This window comes from Hydra viridissima, unplaced genomic scaffold (genome assembly GCF_058129835.1).
Source record: "Hydra viridissima isolate aposymbiotic clone 2 unplaced genomic scaffold, HvirCarnegie_v1 scaffold_2, whole genome shotgun sequence".
Lineage (NCBI taxonomy): Eukaryota > Metazoa > Cnidaria > Hydrozoa > Anthoathecata > Hydridae > Hydra > Hydra viridissima.
Window position 1 is genome coordinate 8,398,046 of NW_028324301.1, and position 19,236 is coordinate 8,417,281.

At 34.1% G+C, this 19,236-nt stretch overlaps 2 protein-coding genes across 2 annotated transcripts; one reads left to right on the forward strand and one right to left on the reverse strand.

Annotated features, from left to right (window-relative positions):
- Positions 1 to 398: 398 nt before the first annotated feature.
- Positions 399 to 3,639, reverse strand: LOC149891765 (uncharacterized). The gene is made up of 4 exons (XM_090077997.1): positions 2,878 to 3,639; positions 1,835 to 2,249; positions 1,410 to 1,714; positions 399 to 1,265 (listed from the first exon to the last, which is right to left on the reverse strand). The coding sequence occupies exons 1-4, from the start codon at positions 3,637 to 3,639 to the stop codon at positions 399 to 401; spliced, it is 2,349 nt and encodes a 782-aa protein (XP_089934123.1).
- A 12,819-nt stretch (positions 3,640 to 16,458) lies between these two features.
- LOC149891766 (uncharacterized) lies at positions 16,459 to 19,144 on the forward strand. The gene has a single exon (XM_090079940.1). It carries the CDS (start codon positions 16,566 to 16,568, stop codon positions 17,301 to 17,303), a length of 738 nt encoding a protein of 245 aa, XP_089936066.1. The 5' UTR covers positions 16,459 to 16,565; the 3' UTR covers positions 17,304 to 19,144.
- The last annotated feature ends 92 nt before the right edge of the window (positions 19,145 to 19,236 follow it).

The window sequence follows — 19,236 nt, forward strand, 5'->3', positions numbered from 1 at the left end:
ATTCCACTTCAACTTATTTGAAAGCCGAGCTGTAAATCAATAGATAAGAGCATGTATAAAACGATTGGATCAAAGGTTTTGCATGATATTTTTAGTAAATGTTTATAAAGTTTACGTAAAAATAAACGCTATCGTCAATTGGGTATTTCGTTTTAGGGAACACAAATGAGGCAAGATTTAAACGAAGGGAATGCGACTACTAGGAACTGCCGATTCCAGGACATTGATACTTTTCCTAAACTTAAGGAATTGTAGATGTGGTTGTGTAATTAAAATGTAAAAGTGTGATTCATCGTATTTCTAGGACATTGATACCGTATTATATTGGGGGTTCGATGTTATCCAAGATGACGCCGAGAATAAAGAATCAGATTCAAATTTTTTTCCAAGATGGTGTCTTATTCCGAACCTCTTAGTTTGTAGTGTCCAATGGCTAAGGTGTGAATTCCGTCTTCTAAGATGAACCTTTTGTCGTCGTTAGCGCTGAGTGCTACTTTGTTGATCTCTTCGGTGTATATGTCGTGAAGATGAGATCGTATAACGTTCATTGTTGCAAGCTTTTCTTTCTTTTCCATTAAGCAGTCTTTATAATCTTGGGGAGTGATGCGATTTTCAACTACGCATTTCTGAATTCCTTTACATTTTTTTTCTTCTTTTTCATTAAATACCTCATAGGAGTATAGTTTAGGTCGAAGCCCAACAAACTCTTTAATTTGCTTACCAGCAGCCTCATCCTTGAACATTCCGATAACTTTTTTGTTTAAACCAACCTTAAACCCAACGTTTTGAATGGCAGGATGATCTTTTTTAAAGTCGCTCGTGTCAAACTTGTTTTCTACATCGTCAGCAATGTCTTGATAAAAATCTTCCGTTTCGATTTCGTAAAATAGCGAGTCAGTGTCAGTCATTAATAATTTCAGCTTATCCCCGTATTTAGGCTTCATGTAGTCGTAATGATGCTCAAACATGAGTGTTTTGCTGATGTCCAGGATGCTCATTCCCAAGAAAACAGGCTTGTCGTAGTAGACATTTGTTCTTTTCATATGAACCGCGATCAAGTTTTCATCAAAAATGGTGTTTCGTTCATATCGAGGGCTTTTGGATAATTTTAGAGCTTCTTTTTTCGTGGTAATGAGTTTAACATCAACGCGTTTTAGAATATTCTCCATTGTTTTCCCAAAGACGGAGTTGTTCATAAGCTTGAAAAATTCCTTATCAGATTCGCAGGTGGCTTCTGCTCTTAATTTAGTGTTTAGATCAATATACTTTTTCATAAAAGGCTCTTCTTCAAAGGTGATACCACGATGAATTTTGGTGATGACTAAACCCATCCGTTCATAGAGTTTTAGGTTTTCATGATGAACGACATATTTTTCTTTGTTGTTTAAATTGGGAACGAGCTTATTCACTTTTCCAATGGTTAGTCTTTCAGGAGCCAAAGGATAGTCATTGTGTTCATCGTGAAGCTCGTCAGGATAGGTCAAATCGACTTCGAGAATACAAGGCATGGATTTCCAATTGGAGAGTTCATCCTCAGCCATCCATCTAAATCCTCTAACAGGAAGAGGTTTGCTCATTGCCAATCCATAAAGATTATTGGCGTCTAAATACTGAATGAATTTCGAAGGTTTTGAAGGATCGTAGGAATCACCCATGTATTTGTTATTAGCAGTTCCATGACGATTGGAGATCATACTTATTCCACCGCGTATTCCTTTTTGAACCATGTTGAGCATATCAATATCGGTTAGAAGCTCTATCACGACATCAGTTTTCTTTAACATAGCATCCCAAGCCAATCCAGGAGAGGTGTAATACCAAGCAGGATCAAGACCGTAATGAGTATAACATGTGTTTCTGAAATCTTCAAAGACATCTGCAAGTATCAACACGTCGGAAATATTATATAAATCGTGGTAGTCTTTAAACGTTTCACATCCAAATTCGTTCCAAACGTTTTGAGCATGCGCATAGTCTTCAACTTTTGCTGGTTCATCTTTCAGTTTTGAATGGAATGCTTCAATAGGAGGTAATTGTGTCTCTGAAAACTTATCAATGGAGTCTACCCAATCATAAGGGTAAATGCCTTTTCTCCTTATCAGACTGAACTGTTTTTCTTTGTAATATTCGGCCACGTTTTTACACTGATCGTTGGTTAGATTTTTAGATAGTTTGTCTAAACCGAAGATTAAGAATCTGATGCTGTCAATAAACCTTAGCTCTTTCCACACTTCTCGAAGTTTACCTTTCTTATCAGTAAATTCTCTCACTTTGATTTGCTTAGAGAAGCTGATATATTTTTCTTCATTGTTGGGTATGCAATTAAGCTTTCCACCTAATTTCTTGATGAACAAATGTGTGTCGTAGCCAGACAAATTATGGAAAACGATCGGGATGAATTTTGGAAGTTTATAATCCAAGTTGCATTTTTTTATGAGCAGCTCCACGGTACTTTCCAGTCAAATGGCAATGGTCTAAGACTTTATCACCATTAAGATTTTTATTGCAAATGTGACATAGGGTTGCATCCTTAAAATTCTTTTTATCCTTAACAGTCATCACTCTCTTTTTTATTAAATCAATCTTGTCGAAAATCTTTATAAGATCAGCTTCAAGACTGGTTATAAATTTTTGAGCTACGTCGTCATCATCGCTTTCTGCTGTGTATGTAACAGGCTTTTCTTTATATAGGCTTTCGTCGAAGCATTTGATATAATAGCAGAAGGAGCTTGGAATATGCTTTTGATATTTTTTGGTATACGACTGTTTAGAATTTGGGGTGCAAGTGTTGATAGGCTTGACGAAACTTTCAAAGTCTGCGTATACAACATATGGAACTTTCATACCCTTTTGATAGTTTTTAAATTCAACAGTTGCCCCTTCTTTAGGAAGTTCGATTCTCATCGGTGCGTTATCATAGCAGTCTTCTCGATGTTTTTGGAGCTTTTCTTCTTGGTCATAATCTTGAAGACATCTTCTGCAAAAATATCTTTTGTGTTGATGTTTCGATACTGAGGAACCAGCAAACCGACTGAAACTTTTAATGAGACAGTAATGTTCTGTGTCTTCGTTTGTAATATACAACAAATCAACACAGTGTTTTCGATCGACAAATTCAGATATTAGCAAAGGATAAGGTTTTTTATTTTCATACCCAAAGACGTTAATGCTAATAGTTGGATTATTCTTTTCAAACGTGTCGATTTTATGATAATCTACAGGAAATGTTACTCCTTCCCAATTCAGCTCTTCTGATTTTTTAATCAAGTCTTCATCAATTCTTTCGTTATGATAATTCTTCAGATTCAACGCTCGAGTGACTGACCATTTAAAGCATTGGCTGTCCTCGTTTTTCATGTTGATAATAGCATTTTTGTCTTTCAGCTCTTTAGACAGCTCCATGTAGGAAGAGCCGCTGAGAGGTACGTAATCGATAAAGTTAATATTCATTTTTAAAATCTTTGACATGACGCCATTGGATCCCAACTTATTGTATTTGACACTATTCTCCAAGATTTTTTCTTCCATTTCGCTTATTAACGTTCTTACATCTGTAGCCGCTAGTATAATTTCCGAGTTGGATGAAAAATTTGCTTCTCGAGTCACTTCTTCACCAGTCGTGATACTTACGGATTTCATTTCACACGTTAAAACAATTCTTACCTTTGTATTCCTTTCTCCTTCCATGGTTTGAATGGCAGACTCTCTCACCAAATTAAAAAAGGCTGCAAGGTCTTGGTATCGAGAAGAAGGTGTGTAAGAAAATTGTCTCACAGCATGCTCTGCTGAATGTTCAGTCAACTTGAATTTTATTTTATATGGCTTTGACACTGGCTGTTTATACACTGTTTTTAATACAAGTGATTTGATAGACTTTATCTTTTCATCGATTTGTTCCACTGATTCGCTTACCTTCTTCTTGACTACTTCAGGAATGTAAGGTTCTATCCATTCTTTAATATCATTAACTTATTTGTAACATACGACGCCACACTTTTTGCAACTGCCGTCAGACTTGAAAAAAATGAAGGTCTTGGTGGAATGACTGGTTTTGGTATAATGACAGGTGTTAAATCTGAAACAGGCTCATCAAGGATGTGAATTGGTCTTTGCAAATGAATTGGTTTCGGAGCAATAGGAGGTTTTACAACAACAGGTCTTGGTGGAATGATCGTTGGTTTAGGAGCAATGACAGGTCTTACAGACTGCAAAGCCCTTACAAGATCCTCCTTTCTCATTTTGTAATAATATTTAACATTTTGCTTTTTAGCAATTTCTTTTAACTCTTTCACCGTTTTGTTTTCCATTTTAATAACACAAGATTTTTATTTATATCATTCTTCAATTTTTAAATTCAATATATAAAAGAATTTAAAAACTTATCGCGCTAAAAAATCTCATACTTGTATCCATCCACTACTTTTCCATTTCGTCTTACAAAGTACTGCCAGCTATGCCCCGTCTTTTTATTCGATTCATAAGCAGACTTGTATTCTACCACCTCACCAGTATCAACATTAGTTATTCTCAAACCTAAAGGATTATTTCTAATTAAACCAAGTCTCGCATATTTAGGATCAAGAGGTTTCTTTTCTTTTTTCTCATTTTTTTAGGTCTTCCAACAGGTCTCACCTCTTTCGAGTTTTCCAAAAATGCATCTTTACTAATCAAGTTGTTTTCAACCGCAAGCATCATGAGCGACATTTTATTGTCAGACGTTTTGGAAACACCATTTTCTTTCAGTAATTTTTTCAAAAGCTTTCTTGTGTAAGACATCTTTTATTATGCTAAGATTTTATTTAAATCAAATTCGATTTTTTCATTTCTGACATCTGAAGTATTTTTAAAAAATCACTTGTGATTTTCATGGATCCAAAGTATTTTAAAGTTTTCATACACAATGTCTTTGGAACCGAGTGAATCATTTAAAATCGCGCTTTTTAGCTTTCCAGAAATCTTTTTTTTCTCCTCGAAATCGCAATCCAAATCAAGCACATACTTGTCAATCATTCTTAGCTTTTCTTCTTTAGCCAAACTTTTCCAAGTACTGAGATGTTCTTTGATTTTCTTTTCCATTCGTGAATATTCTGTCTCACCACTCCATACAAGTCGGTAAAGCTTGTCTCTCTCTTCATCACTATACTCTTTTGGAATATTAAAATCTCCGTTTTCAGTGACGTAAACAGATTCACGAAAAACACCTGTTTTTCCAAATGCAAGAAGCTCAAGATGTCTTTTTTTATTTGCGTCAGTCTCTTTTATACTACATTCTAGAAAAAACGGAAAAAACTGTTTCATTTTATTCTTCTTGTAACCGATTTAATCCATTTCGGATTAATGAAAATCCTTTTTCGGTCTACCCACAGGTCGCTCTTCCTTCACGTCTTTAATCCATTCGTTTTTATCAATCAAGTTGTTTTCAACCGCAAGCATCATGAGCGACATTTTATTGTTTGACGTTTTAGAAATTCCGTTTTCTTTCAGTAATTTTTTCAAATCCTTTTTCGTATATCTCATTTTTTATTAAAAAAATATTATTTTGAAGGTCATCAATAAACAATATTCATTCTGCTTCCATCTGATTTAAGCCTAAGCAATTTATCGGAAATGAGGACAGCAAAGGCTTGAGTGTTTGCAGGAACGTTTGCGTTAAATGTAGCTTTTATTTGCACATCTATCACTGAAGTTTTTAACCTCTCGGCCTGCTTGCTTACATCAAAAACAAAAAGAGGACAAATGTATCTATAATTCAAGGCAGACAAATTGGGTTGAGCTATAATTTCGTTTGTCCCATAAAGTCTATTGTCAAACTTAGAGGCGTCTCTATAAGCTCTTGAGTATTTGTTGTTATTAAAGTCTAAATTGTAATCAACAGCAGGATACCTTTCACTGTTTAAGGAGACATACATGTTTTTCAAGTCGCAGTGATCAAAGACTGAAGGATTTAATTCTTGACTTCCAGATTTATTGGTTTGGAATCCAACAATGACATACCTCGGTCTTTCACTAGCAGATCTTGCGCTTAACCTCCAACTAAAGTTGTTTGACACAGTAACAGCGATGGTATCGCATTGTCTAGATCTGAACGAAAATGGAACATCTACTTTTGATTCAATGATTTTGTAAAGATTGTTGCTAGTTACGACAGAGGGTGTGACATGAGGCATAAACAAAGACAATTTAGTCAAATCCACTTTTCCTGCAGCTGTTGCAGCTGATCTAAAAATAGCATCACTATCGCTCTTTCTCACAAGAGCAAGTGTATGCTTAAATCCATATAGCACTTTATCGTAATCGTCGCAAAATCCAAAAATGTGCTTTAAAGGAATGCAGAACGAAAACGTTCCTTTTTCTTCAGTCTGTGCAATGATGTAATTTTGTCTTTGCTTAAATCCAGTGTTGTTGACAAGATCTGCTAAAGCTGTTATGTCTCTTTGCCACAGCTGGTTCATACCCTCTGAAATTTGAAACTCTACTGGATATTTGAGGTACCCAATCATGGTGGTAGCTTGTCCAGGTTCGTAAATGGTCTCCACCTCTTGATTTGACAACTGATAAGAAATCTGACTGAACATGTGCATGATACCATTGTTAGCCAAAGTAACGACGTCTGCATCAGCGTAAGAAGTTCCATCCGCTTTTAAAAGTCTTCCTTCAACCAAAAGGTAAGCCTCAGATGGAAGCGTGAACAAATCTTGCTGCTCAATATTGATTCTTATTTCTCCATCAACGTTTAGATTCTTATTCACTGGTTCGTATTCATGAAACTCAAATCTCTCAATTTCTTCATCAACAATAATCTCTTCTGTAAAATTTAAAACATCGGAATTTGCCATTTTTATACATCAAAGAAAAAAATTTTTTAGATTTCACAAGTGAAATCCATGGAAATCTACGATTTTTTGGATCCTCATGCAATCAAAAGCCCATTTCCTTTTACCAGGTCTTGTATTCTAATCGCTTTGTTCTTCGACAATCCTGATCCAAGCATAGAATATTCATCTATAATCGGTGCTGCTCTGTTAACAATGCTTGAAATAATTTCTTTGCTTTTAAGGCTGAGATCATTCTTTGCAGCTTTATGTGGTTTTGGAGTTCCAGTCTTGGAATACAATTTCTCAATGGTCTTTTTACCTTTATCAATAGCCACATCTCTAGCAGTGGAAATGGCTGTAGAAGCTAGCTCTTTTCCTGCAGATTTAGTAGCCATGATTGCTTCTCTTCCCAGTTCAGTTTTTGCAATTTTATTAGCCAAAGTAGATGCTGCTCTTGAAGCGCTTGAAGCTGCTGCTCTTCTTTGTATGCGATGCTCTTTAGTTCGTTTTGCATCTTTTCATTGCTTTCAATCAGAGGCTTGTAAAGCTTGCTCAAATCAGTCTGAAGATTAGCATCATAAACATTCTCATTCAAACTATCTTGATATATTCTTTTTCTTCTTTCAACAAATTCTCTCACAATTTCATCCCTCTTGTTAGGGTCTAGTATTTTAAAAAAGGACATTTTTTAAAACACAAGAAAAAAAACGTAAAAAACAAACTTATCTATGTTTTTTAAATTAGTTTTTTATACTATTTAAATCCGTGGAAAATCATCATGATTTTTTAGATCCTTTGGATCCATGGAAAAATCTAATTTTTCTTAAACATATTATTGAACGCTTTTATCGCGTCTTCTCTTCCTTTTTGGATCAACGACTCTTTGGTTATCTCGTCAATGTTGATTTTTGTTTTAGTTCTTATTTCTTTCATCAGGCTCTTAAACTTTTGAAGCTCGTCTAAAATCAATTTATACTCTGAATCGCTCACAACGTTGTCTACTAAAGCTTTTGAAATGTGACTGTTGATGGTGTTTAATTTCGACTCTGCCAACACTTTGATCTTTTCATGCTTCTCCGCTTTTAATGCTATTTTTTTGTTGACTTGTCCTCCTACAATGGATAAAAACCCCATTCCAATAGCCACACCTTCACACGCAATCGCAACAGGGGCAGCAGCGATGGTGCTCAAAGTTCCAATTCCAACAACTCCAAGTGCAACACCACCTGCTTGTAACGTAGTGTCTACAAAAGAAATGATTCTGAAAGCGCGATGGTACTTTTTGCTCATATGTATTCTCTTTTTCCTCTTGTTGTCCATCTCTTTTTGGATTTCACTTATTTTCTGAAGACGGTAATTGTGTCCTTCATCTGCAGGAGCTGTTGGAAGAACTGGGTAAAATTTAGATTTAGCATCGTAATTGTATTCCATTTTTTATTAAACGAAAAGAAATATTTTTTTTCACTCATTAATGAAATTGACAAAGCATAAACTTTCCCCTTTTTTAATAATGACATCTGACTTGCTGTTATTTAAAATCTCCATGATCACATTATCCACCGACTCTGATATCATCATGCTGTGACCGAAATAATCCAGTTTTGATTTTAGGCTTTCCCTCAAATTCACTAAAGCTAATCCGCTTTTAAGTTTTATTCCAAACATAAAAGTTATTTTCTGATGACTCAGTTTATTTAGTGTAATGTCTTTTTGAGCAAATATTTCATATCTAGTTCCTACTTTTGAGGGAGGGTGCTTCAAATACTTGTCGAAAAAAAGAAATGATTTATTACACATCTTTCGATCATAATGAAAAAATTTTTTATATTGAGTCTCCATTTTTATTACAAAAAAATTATTTTTTTATACATCATTTTATTCCGTACATGTAGAGAATAGTGTAATATGAATATATTACATTATTTTCCCTTCATAAGTTTTTGAAATAAATGTCTTAGCTGTTCTCCATTTCAATTCTGCGAATATATTCTTGTTCTTCCCAATATTTTTCTTCACAATATTGATCATCAATTTCGTTATAATAATATTTTTCATCTTTTTTTCGTCTCTCCATTTCAAAGCTGTCAACATATTCTTGTTCTTTTTCATCTAGTTTTTCATAATGTTCATTAAGTTTATTTAGGAGTCTTCCTACATAATTAGCATCTTGTTTTTTATTACTTAATACTATGTCACGAAATAACAATAAACGAGCACATTATTTATTCTTTCTTGAGAATTCATTATTTTATAACAATAAAGAATTTATTTAAGTCATTTAAAAAAATTTTTTTTCATCTGTACATTAGGCGTAATAATAGACTTGTCCGAGAAGAAGGTTAAAGCTTCCAGATTGTCCGACTTGTGCATCACCAGAGTTGAGCGTGACAACGAGTCTTCTACCAGCTGCGACAGTAGGCATAGAATCTGCTTCTCCAAAATTTCTGTAAAAAGAAATGGTTGATGTAGAGCCAATGGATGAAGTGGATTAATAAAGAAGCCCAGTCGATTTGTTGTTAAAAGAAGTCACATTTAATCCATTCCATGAGGACAAGTAAAAATCTTCCAGTCCAGAGGATGAAAAGAAGCATGTGCTATCACCGTCATATCCTGGAAAATATGTGTAATTGTTGGTGTTGTACGATGTCCAAGGAGTGAGAACGGTTCCGTTTCCGGGAGGTAAATTTCCATCATACATTCTGACTCTAGATTCCCACCAGTTTCCAGAGGCGCCAATGATGTGCATCCTGATGTATTTCAAAAACACACCATTTCCTTTCCCTTTGGTATTTAGCAAAACATATTCACTACCGTAAGTGGTGTTTAAATATCGAAACGTTGTCGCATAAAGTTTGTAAAGAGGGATGGTCGCAGGAATAGAAGCAAGTGTGGAAATGAACGGTTGAATCCAATACGTGATGGCAGTAGCATTTCTGTTCACCAGTTGAATGGAGATGTCGTTTCTGAAAGGCATGTCCAACGTGAAATATCCTCCTAAAGAAGTGCTATTGAAAACGTTACACCCTTGCAAAGAGTTGTCGTAAAAAGCTCCTCCCAAAGGAGAAAAAAGCAAATCAGTGGCGAGACCCACTTGGTCTATACCAATTCCTTCTGTTGTTTCTGCATAATTCCCAACATTGATCTCCCCGTCTGTAAAGATTCGAATGAAAACTTGGCCTAGAATATTCATGCCAGAGGTGCTGTATAAAGCTAACCACAACCTTCTCAACACTCCAGATTTTCCAGAAAACGCAAACACAGGAAAAGTTGTTAACGCTGCTACCGTCTGAGACTTGAATCCCAAACTGGTGAAACTTGAGCTTGGAACGACACTGGTCAGACTCGATTTTTGCAACAGCAAGTCCACATAATTTTTTGTCGCTCCATCCTGTGCGTCTGAAGGATCAAGCATGTTGATTAATTTGTGCGAATTCAAATCCAAATCTGCAGTTCCCACAGTTGTTCCACCTGAAGCATGCGTGTCTACGTAATTTTTAGTAGCTGAATCTGAGGCTGATATAGGTTCAGCTAAATTAATCAATTTATGAGCTGCCATGTTAATGTCTACGTAAGAAATATTATTGTAAGAGACTTTGGTGTCTACATACCCTTTTGTCGCAGCGTCTTTTAAATTGGTAGGATCGCTCACATTAATCAACTTGTGAGAGTTCATGTCGATGATTCCCGTGATTGTACTGGATCCATCTGTTTTAACACACAGACTTGAGCTGACGTCCACGTAATTTATTGTGGCAGCGTCGTGAAGATCGGTCGGTTCGTTCAAATCGATCGCTTTATGAAAATTTAAATCCAAATCTGTTGTACCTACAGTCGTTCCTCCTGACGCATGCGTGTCTACGTAATTTTTTGTGGCAGCGTCGTGTGCGTTAGTCGGCTCAGCCATATTGATGATTTTATGAGAGTTGAAATCCATGTCTGCAGTGATGGTGCTGTTTCCATCTGTTCTGACACAGAGATCACCTGTTACAGCTGATGATGAAGAAGGATCATAAAAATACCTTCCCAATTCAGTTCTTCCAAATTTGTCAATCATTTTATATAGATACGACTTTTTTTTCACCAAAGTGTGTTAACAACGCTTTGAAAGTCATAGTAGTCTTGATGAGTGAGATGATTTTCAATTCTTCAAAAGAATTAAAAAGAACATTGGCATTTATCATTGCAGTACATGACACCATTTCGGCTGTTGTGGGCTTTTACATTGGGATGCATTCGACACCAACAACCTAATTGTCTAGCGTAACCAATTTGTTGACCAGCGCTTAATTGGCAACTTTTGAAAATGATATTAAATTGAGCGTTTAAAAAAGGAACCACTCGATCTGAATCCCACTGATCAAAGTCTTGAGGTATAGTTTTTACTAAATCTTCCATCTTTTTTTATTTCTGCCGTGATTTTTTTAAGCTAATTTAATTTTTCTTCCTGTTTACCACAAGGTGTTAATAATGCTTTGAAAGTCATCCCCTTCCTGTAATTTTTTCAAGACGTAAAGACACAAGTGACCACAATAAGAAGTGTTACCAAACTGAACTCTTTCACTGTTATAATAAACTGGACTTTTCAAGTAGTCTATGAGCTCTACAAGAGGAGGCTGAGCATAAGAGTCAAAACTATATTTTTTGTCTCCGTCTTTAAACCAACACACCCAATGAAATCCATCTGTGCTAGAATCTCCCGTGTTGACAATACCACATTCTTTTTTTCTTGTCTTTTCTGGCAATTCATCCCTCACAAACACACCTCTAAAGTTTTTAATTTTGAGCTTTTTCACAGCATCTATTAATTGAAAGTTGGTTAGAGGTTTGTTCGGTAGTACAATTCCTTCAACGTTGATCATTTTTTAAAATTCAGAAAATTTTAAAAAAATTAGATTTTTCCACAGATTTCACAAGTGATTTACATTTCATCTTCCGATTCTTTCACCTCTAAATCCAAGTCTCCCATCATACTGATATGAGAAAAAGTTACATTTTTCACGATGACTGCATCTACCAGTTTAACTTGAATAGACATAATAGAAGCACCTATATACACTCCCTCAATTCTAAGTCCTCCAATGACATAACATTTTTGATTGAGGAAATTATGTCCAGAAGAGCATACTAAATTTCTATTATGACGTTCTCCTTTGATACCATTTTTTATATCAATATCTGTTTTCTTTCTATAAAATACAGAAGTAATGAGTATTTCGTCATTCTCATATTTATTTTTAAGCATTTTAGCATAAAACACTGGCGCTGCTTCAGGATGATCAGGCTTATATTTTAAAATACTCAATTCGTCTGAATTAATTTGCTTTTTTCTTCCTCCCTTTTTAAGTTTGGGTGACAATTTATCCACTTTACCTCTAATGAACAAAGTGATCTTTTCCATTATGCTAATAAACTTTTCTTCTGTCTTTCCCTTTTTAGCATCAAAGCAAACAAAGGACATGGAATATCCATTCAGTTTTTGTGTCGTCGGATCTTTATTCCCACATACACCATATGAAAATAACATAGGTGTTCGTAATACAAGTGGACCATCTCCAGTTGAATAAGAATATTTTAATGGTATTTTTTGATAGGCTACTGGTTTGGTTGCTGTGTAAATTTCTCCAACTGATAATTTACTCTCATCAAAACTTTCAATTGTAATAAAACTCATTTCTTTTCTATATACAAGAATTTTATTTAACTCAAAATCAAAAATTTTTTTTCACTGTTTTATTTTTTTAAAATCCTAATCCGAATTTAGCTTTGGCTTTGATGATGGGTTCGATGATTTTTCGCTCGCTTATTTCTCTCTGAGTTGGATTTTGTATAGAATCCATTTCTTCAAGCATCATTCGATCTGCTAAATTTCTGTTTTGCTTGTCGTTAAAATACTTGTAAGCTAAATCGTGGTGATATGCTGCATTGTCTACTCTATCCACCGGTTTGCTCCACTCTTGATACATGTCTGTGGAAGTGAGTCTTTTGTCTAAATTTGTACCAGGTCCAGCAAAGTTCATTCCTGGAACGTGCATTTCTCCTGGAAACTTTGCCCATGGAAGCTTTATTTTGTTTGAGAGTTTGTTGATCGATTCCACCAAGTCTCCTCGTCTAAGCGCATGCGCAGAAATAAATTTGTTCTTTTTTATCCCGCAGATGACGCAAGTTCCTTTAAGCATATTTCTATTGCTTTTGCTTATAGCATGGTGCAAGTTGTCTGTTTCTGTTATTCTTTTGCATTTAACACAATACATTTTTTTTATATTCAACATAATTAAAAAAAATGGAAGTGATTGATTTGTCATGGAATGTAAATAAAAGCAAAAGGAAAAACAACAAACTTTTTGCCTAGAAGTATACGTGGAATCATTATTGGAAAATCAGGTTGTGGTAAAACGACGCTGCTACTCAATTTACTTTTAAGACCTGGCTGGCTAGACTATAATCATTTACAAGTGTTTGGAAAATCTCTTTTTCAGCCGGAATATAAAATATTAAAAAACTCGTTCGAGAAGAAATTACCGAAAGAGGTTATTCTTGATTTGTTTAACATTCAAAGCAAAATTGAACAATTAAACGTAAGTCCTGAATGTGTTATTGATGAAATTTCAAAAAAATGGAATAACACAGAGGATATGGAGTGTCAATTTTTCGAAACTGCTGACGATGTACCAGAACCAGAAGATCTTGATTCATCCAAAAACAATTTAATGATCTTTGACGATTTGCAATTGACTAAACAAAACAAGTGCGAAAAATACTACATCCGAGGAAGACATTCTAACGTCGACTGCTTTTACCTCGCTCAAAACTATTTTATGCTACCTAGACAAACCATACGAGAAAACGCTAATTTCATTTGCTTGTTTCCTCAAGACTCGAAAAACATTAACCACATTTACCAAGATCATGTTTCAAGCGATATGAAAATAGAAGAGTTTAAAAAGTTTTGTAAATATTGTTGGTCTCAACCTCACGGATTTGCAGTCATTGATTTATCCTCAAAAAAGGATTGTGGAAAATATCGAAGCGGATTTGACAATTTTTATTTTCCCAACTCTATATAAAAAGATGAGCGGATTTTATTTCCTTGCAAAAGCAAAAAAAGAAACTCCAACCGTAAGAAACAGCGTCATCCAAACTGAGTTTGATAACCCTATCGAATTCGAGCCTAATAAAAAGTATGAAATGGCTCTTGTCGGCTTTGACACTGTTCACAGTTACACCAACATCAATTCGACAAATAATGTTTTCAGATACAGTCCCAACGCCGGTTCAAACAGCTACACCATTTACATCGAAGAAGGAGCGTATGAAATTAGCGAGATTAATGATTATCTTCAGAATGAAATGAAAAAACAAGTTGGAAACTTGTATAGAGCGGATGGTGTTGTTATCGGTGCAAACCTAATCACTTTAAGATCCACACTGAAATTTGGAAAACCCGGATCTACAACAAAATATTGGGTGGATTTTAACGTGAATAACAGTTTAGCTACTGTTCTTGGATTTAATAAAGCAGAATATACCTATGTAGAGAAAAAAGAAGATCCGACAGATCCAAATAAAGTAACAAGTTATATTGACTATTACGAGTCTGAAACACTTTCGAGAATAGACGATGTAACCATCATCAGAATCACAAACGATGTTATCGGATCATCTTATGATAACGGAAAAAAAACATCTGACATTTACTCTTTTCATCCTGACTCTCCTCCAGGCTACAAAATTAGCGAAAAACCTTTCCACTTAATATACTTACCCATCATGGTGGGTAGAATTTCAAGAATGGAAACAAGAATTGTAGATCAAAACGGTAACTTGATCGACTTTAGAGGTGAAGACATTATCCTTAGATTTCACGTTAGAGAAAGAATAACCTCTGTGCTCCAAGACCTTTTTACGAGCAGCGCAGTTCAACGATAATTTTTTTCTTTTATTTAAAAAATGAGCAACTACCAAAAAGTAAAAATAAACATTTCACAAAGTCAATCTGACAAAATAAAAAAAGCCATTCAAGAAAAGACTGATGTCAATATAAGACTATCCCATTCAGATCTAGAAGGTGAACATGTTCTCGCTATCACTAATGCGCAATTGAACAAAATTAAAAAAGCGTATGAAGCTGGAAAAGGAGTCACACTCAAACTGAGCAGAAAACAATTATCATACAACTCAACCATTGAAGGTGGATTCATCGGAGCTCTTTTACCGTTATTAGGTATGATAGGCAGCACACTTGCCACAAGAGTAGTTCCAGCTCTAGCTACAGGATTGTTAGCAGGTGTAGGATCTTCTGCTGGTTCTGCTATGGTTGATAAAATTGCTGGAAGAGGCGTCGTTTATTTGAAAAAGAATGGAAATGGAATGAAAATGACTGCCGCAGGATCAGGAATCTTTTTAAGACCTTGGGTAAAACCTACTATTGGTGAAGGACTCTTTGTTAAAAATGGAAAAGGTTATCAATCTGTTGGATCTGGATTATTGCTCGGACCTAACTCACCCTTCTCAAGCATTCCCTTTTTAAATTTAATCTTGTAAATTGTACGACTATTTTATATATTTTTCACTGATATATAAAATCATAGAAAATACACTTTTACCGTTCCAATCTCTCCTATCGATGAAATCATCAACGTCTCTCCTAGAAACACATCCAACACGCTTGAAAAAGAAACTATTTTTGAAACTCGATACAACTGATCAGACTGACGCACCAAATTCACCTTCAATTCATCTTCAGTTTCTTCTCCAAACTTAAAGCTCTCAGAAAATACATCACATGTATCCATTGAAAATATCAACAGCCCTTTCTCTAAACACACTCTAAATTCAGAGGCCGGATTTATCATCTTACACATATCGCTAAACCTCGAAGCCGAAATTCTTCTCTTTGACTGAAAAGAATAGCGCTCACTCAAATTTACGTTTTGAACGCTTTCTATCGCAACCTTAATATTATACACAAACTGGTCTAAAGATCTCACGGCGATTTCCAAACTTCCCGCATTCAAAATCGACAATGTCAACTCGCAACTACTTTTCACCGTTTTAAACACCTTGCTTATATAGCTTTCAATTCCGACATACAACGGTTCCTCAAACGTAAATATGTACTCGTCAAATTGAGAAGCATTTAAATTTACTTCAAACATTAAATTTATCGTTGTTTTTGTTTTCACACAAATTCCTTCTTTACTTATCGTTAAACACACCATCTTCATATTATTGAACAAAAGATCAAACAACGCTTTCATTTCACCTGCATGCTTTGTTCTCGCTAAAAACATTTTTTAAAGAAGAAAATGTTTTTTAAACATGGCTTACTATGTAACAGGCCTTGCCAACGAGCGGCTTGCGTAAAAAACTGGAGGCAAGATAGTTTTATGTTTGAAAAACTAGAAAGCCGTTTTACAAAATAAATACGGGGGTGTTTTTTTTGTAACAATAATAATTATATAACATTAAATAATTATTATAAAATTAACAAAATAATTTTCATTTAAAATTTATTTGATAAAGTTAATTAAAGTTGAATATATATATATATATATATATATATATATATATATATATATATATATATATATATATATATATATATATATATATATATGCATAAATTTAATATTTGCATAAAATTAACAATAACCAAACACCCGTCATTATTTTAACTAACTTCCAAGTTAAAAAAAAAAGTTAGTTGAGAGGTGAAGGATTAAGCAAAGGATTTAATTTAGTATTTAGAAAATGGTTCGTCGATGTTGTGTAACAAATTGCAATGGCAATTATAATCCTCAGAATAGAGTTAAAACATTTAGACTTCCAAGAAACATTGAAGAACGAAAACGTTGGATTGCTATAATACCAAGAGATAATGTTCCTGATACTGATAACACCGTAGTATGTGAAAGACATTGGCCAAAAAATTATTCAACTGTTACTGTTTATGGGAAGCTGAGACCTCGTGATGCTCCGTCAGTATTTGATTGCATAAAGCCAAGCTTAGTTCCTACTGTACCCATGCCACTTAGAAAAACATCAAAAAGTCTTAATAGTGCTCGCTGGCAAGAAGAGGATGAGTTAGCAATATTTAATTCACAAGAAAAAATAGAAAGTATTAATGTTTTATGTGAAAAGTTAAAAACTAATCAATTTAATTTTGCTATTATTAATTATTTATGCAATGATATATTACATATTCAGTCTTCAGACTTTTTAAAGGAAAGTGCTATTCCTAGATTTCTTCTTTGCATAAATAAAGATCTCATTTTTGAAGCATTTCATTGTGGAGTTAAAATTAGTGTTATGACTTTATCATCTAACCGAGTTTATATTATGAACAAATTTTCTCATATCCAAGAAGCATTAAGATTTTTAAATTGTTGTGAAATAACACCTAAAAAAGAAGTTGTATATCAACAAATTTTGTCAATGAATAAAACATGTATTGGGGAAAAAAAGTATCCAGTTGAAACAATTGTGTGAGCATTTGAGTATTTTTCTCTTTCACGATCAGCCTACAATCGTATCAGAGAAGATTTTGAACTTCCAAGTTTACGCACTTTAGGAAGAATTACATCTAAATGTAAATCTTTAGATGATACCACTTATATCAGACATATTTTCTCTAATCTCAGAGATGATAGACAAAAAACATGCATTTTACTTCTTGATGAGGTTTATGTTAAACCAATGTTGCAGTATCATGGTGGCATAGTATTTGGTAAATCTGTTAACAAACCTCATCTATTAGCAAACACAGTACTGAGCTTTTTGGTTGTAACATTGTTTAATGGACCAAAATTTCTTTACAAAATGTTACCAGTCAGAGAACTTGATGCTGAGTTTCTTTTTGAACAGACAACCCTGATTCTTGATGCAATTAAAAATAATGGGGGCAATGTTGTTGCTATTGTCTGTGATGGTAACAGAGTCAATCAGAAATTTTATAACTTTTTTGAAAAAAAAGAAGCATGGTGCACTAAAGACAATATTTTTCTTTTATTTGATTATGTTCATTTATTAAAAAGTATACGTAATAACTGGATTACAGAAAAAACTCAAGAACTTGAATTTTATATTGATGGTGAAAAAAAAATAGCACGGTGGGTTGATATTATTAATTTGTACAAGCTTGAAACGAAAAACATTGTTAAAATGTCTAAATTAACGGAAGTTTCTGTTTATCCAAAGCCGATTGAAAGAAAAAAAGTTATCACTTGTCTGCAAGTGTTTTGCGATGAAACATTGTCAGCATTAAAAAGTCATCCAGACCTGCATGATAATGAAGGGACGATTATTTTCATCTCTAAAGTCATTGAATTTTGGAAAATTTGTAATGTTCACAGTCCGTATGCAGACATTTGTTTGAAAGATTCTAATCGAGCTGCTATTGCTTCTGCTAATGATGACAATTTAAGCAAACTTTCTGCAATGGGTGATTTTGCTATACAAATAAAAAATACAGAAAAAGAGTCAATTTACTAACAAGAGACACTGCTAGTTGTTTAGCTCAGACCTGTTATGGTTTGGTTCAGTTGTCAAAATATCTTTTAGATACAACTCATCAGTATGTGTTATTAGGCAACTTTACAACAGATCCATTAGAAAAGCTTTTTGGAAAATTAAGACAAGGCTCAGGAGGAACTTATTTTATTTCCGTTCAACAAGTTCTTGAAAAAGTAACTATATACCGTACAAAGTTGCTATTAAAGTTTGAGAAAAGTTCAGATGTGTTAGCCAATCTAGATTTAGATCACTCTTGTCCAAAATGTAAATTTTTACCAAGCGAGGGTATTTGCAACGTTATTGACAATTTACCTGCTCTGTGTGACTCATTGACCGTCGATATTAAAATGTCATTAGTTTATATTGCAGGGTACATTATTCGTGAAGATGAAAATCCAGATGACACCTTTTATTTCTATGAAGCGTATGGAAACTTTGTAAAGGACTTAAATCGAGGAGGTTTAACAATTCCTGGTGACAAAGTTTGTCAATGGGCAACTTACTGTTACATTCTTTTTTATGAAGTATATAATGACACTTGTCGGTCATCACTGTGTAACCTCCTTATGATGCTATCAGAATTTTATTCATTAGGTATGCAAAGACATCATGGATTAACAATGACAAATATTTTATTTAATAATTATTGTCGACTCTATTCACCTCGTTCACACAAGGAGCCAAAGCAGAAGCTGATAAAACTCAGCACAAAGTAAAATGCTTTTAACAAAAACTGTAAAATAGTGTTTAGTAAAATATCTAAAAAGCTTGTATTTACTTTTTATTCTCTAAAGATTTTATCTCTTTTTTCTCAAAAATTTATTTTTAATACTTAAAAAACCCATTAATAAATTTTGTGGTAAATGCTAACATTAAATTACAGCAAAATATAAATCTATATATACTAACT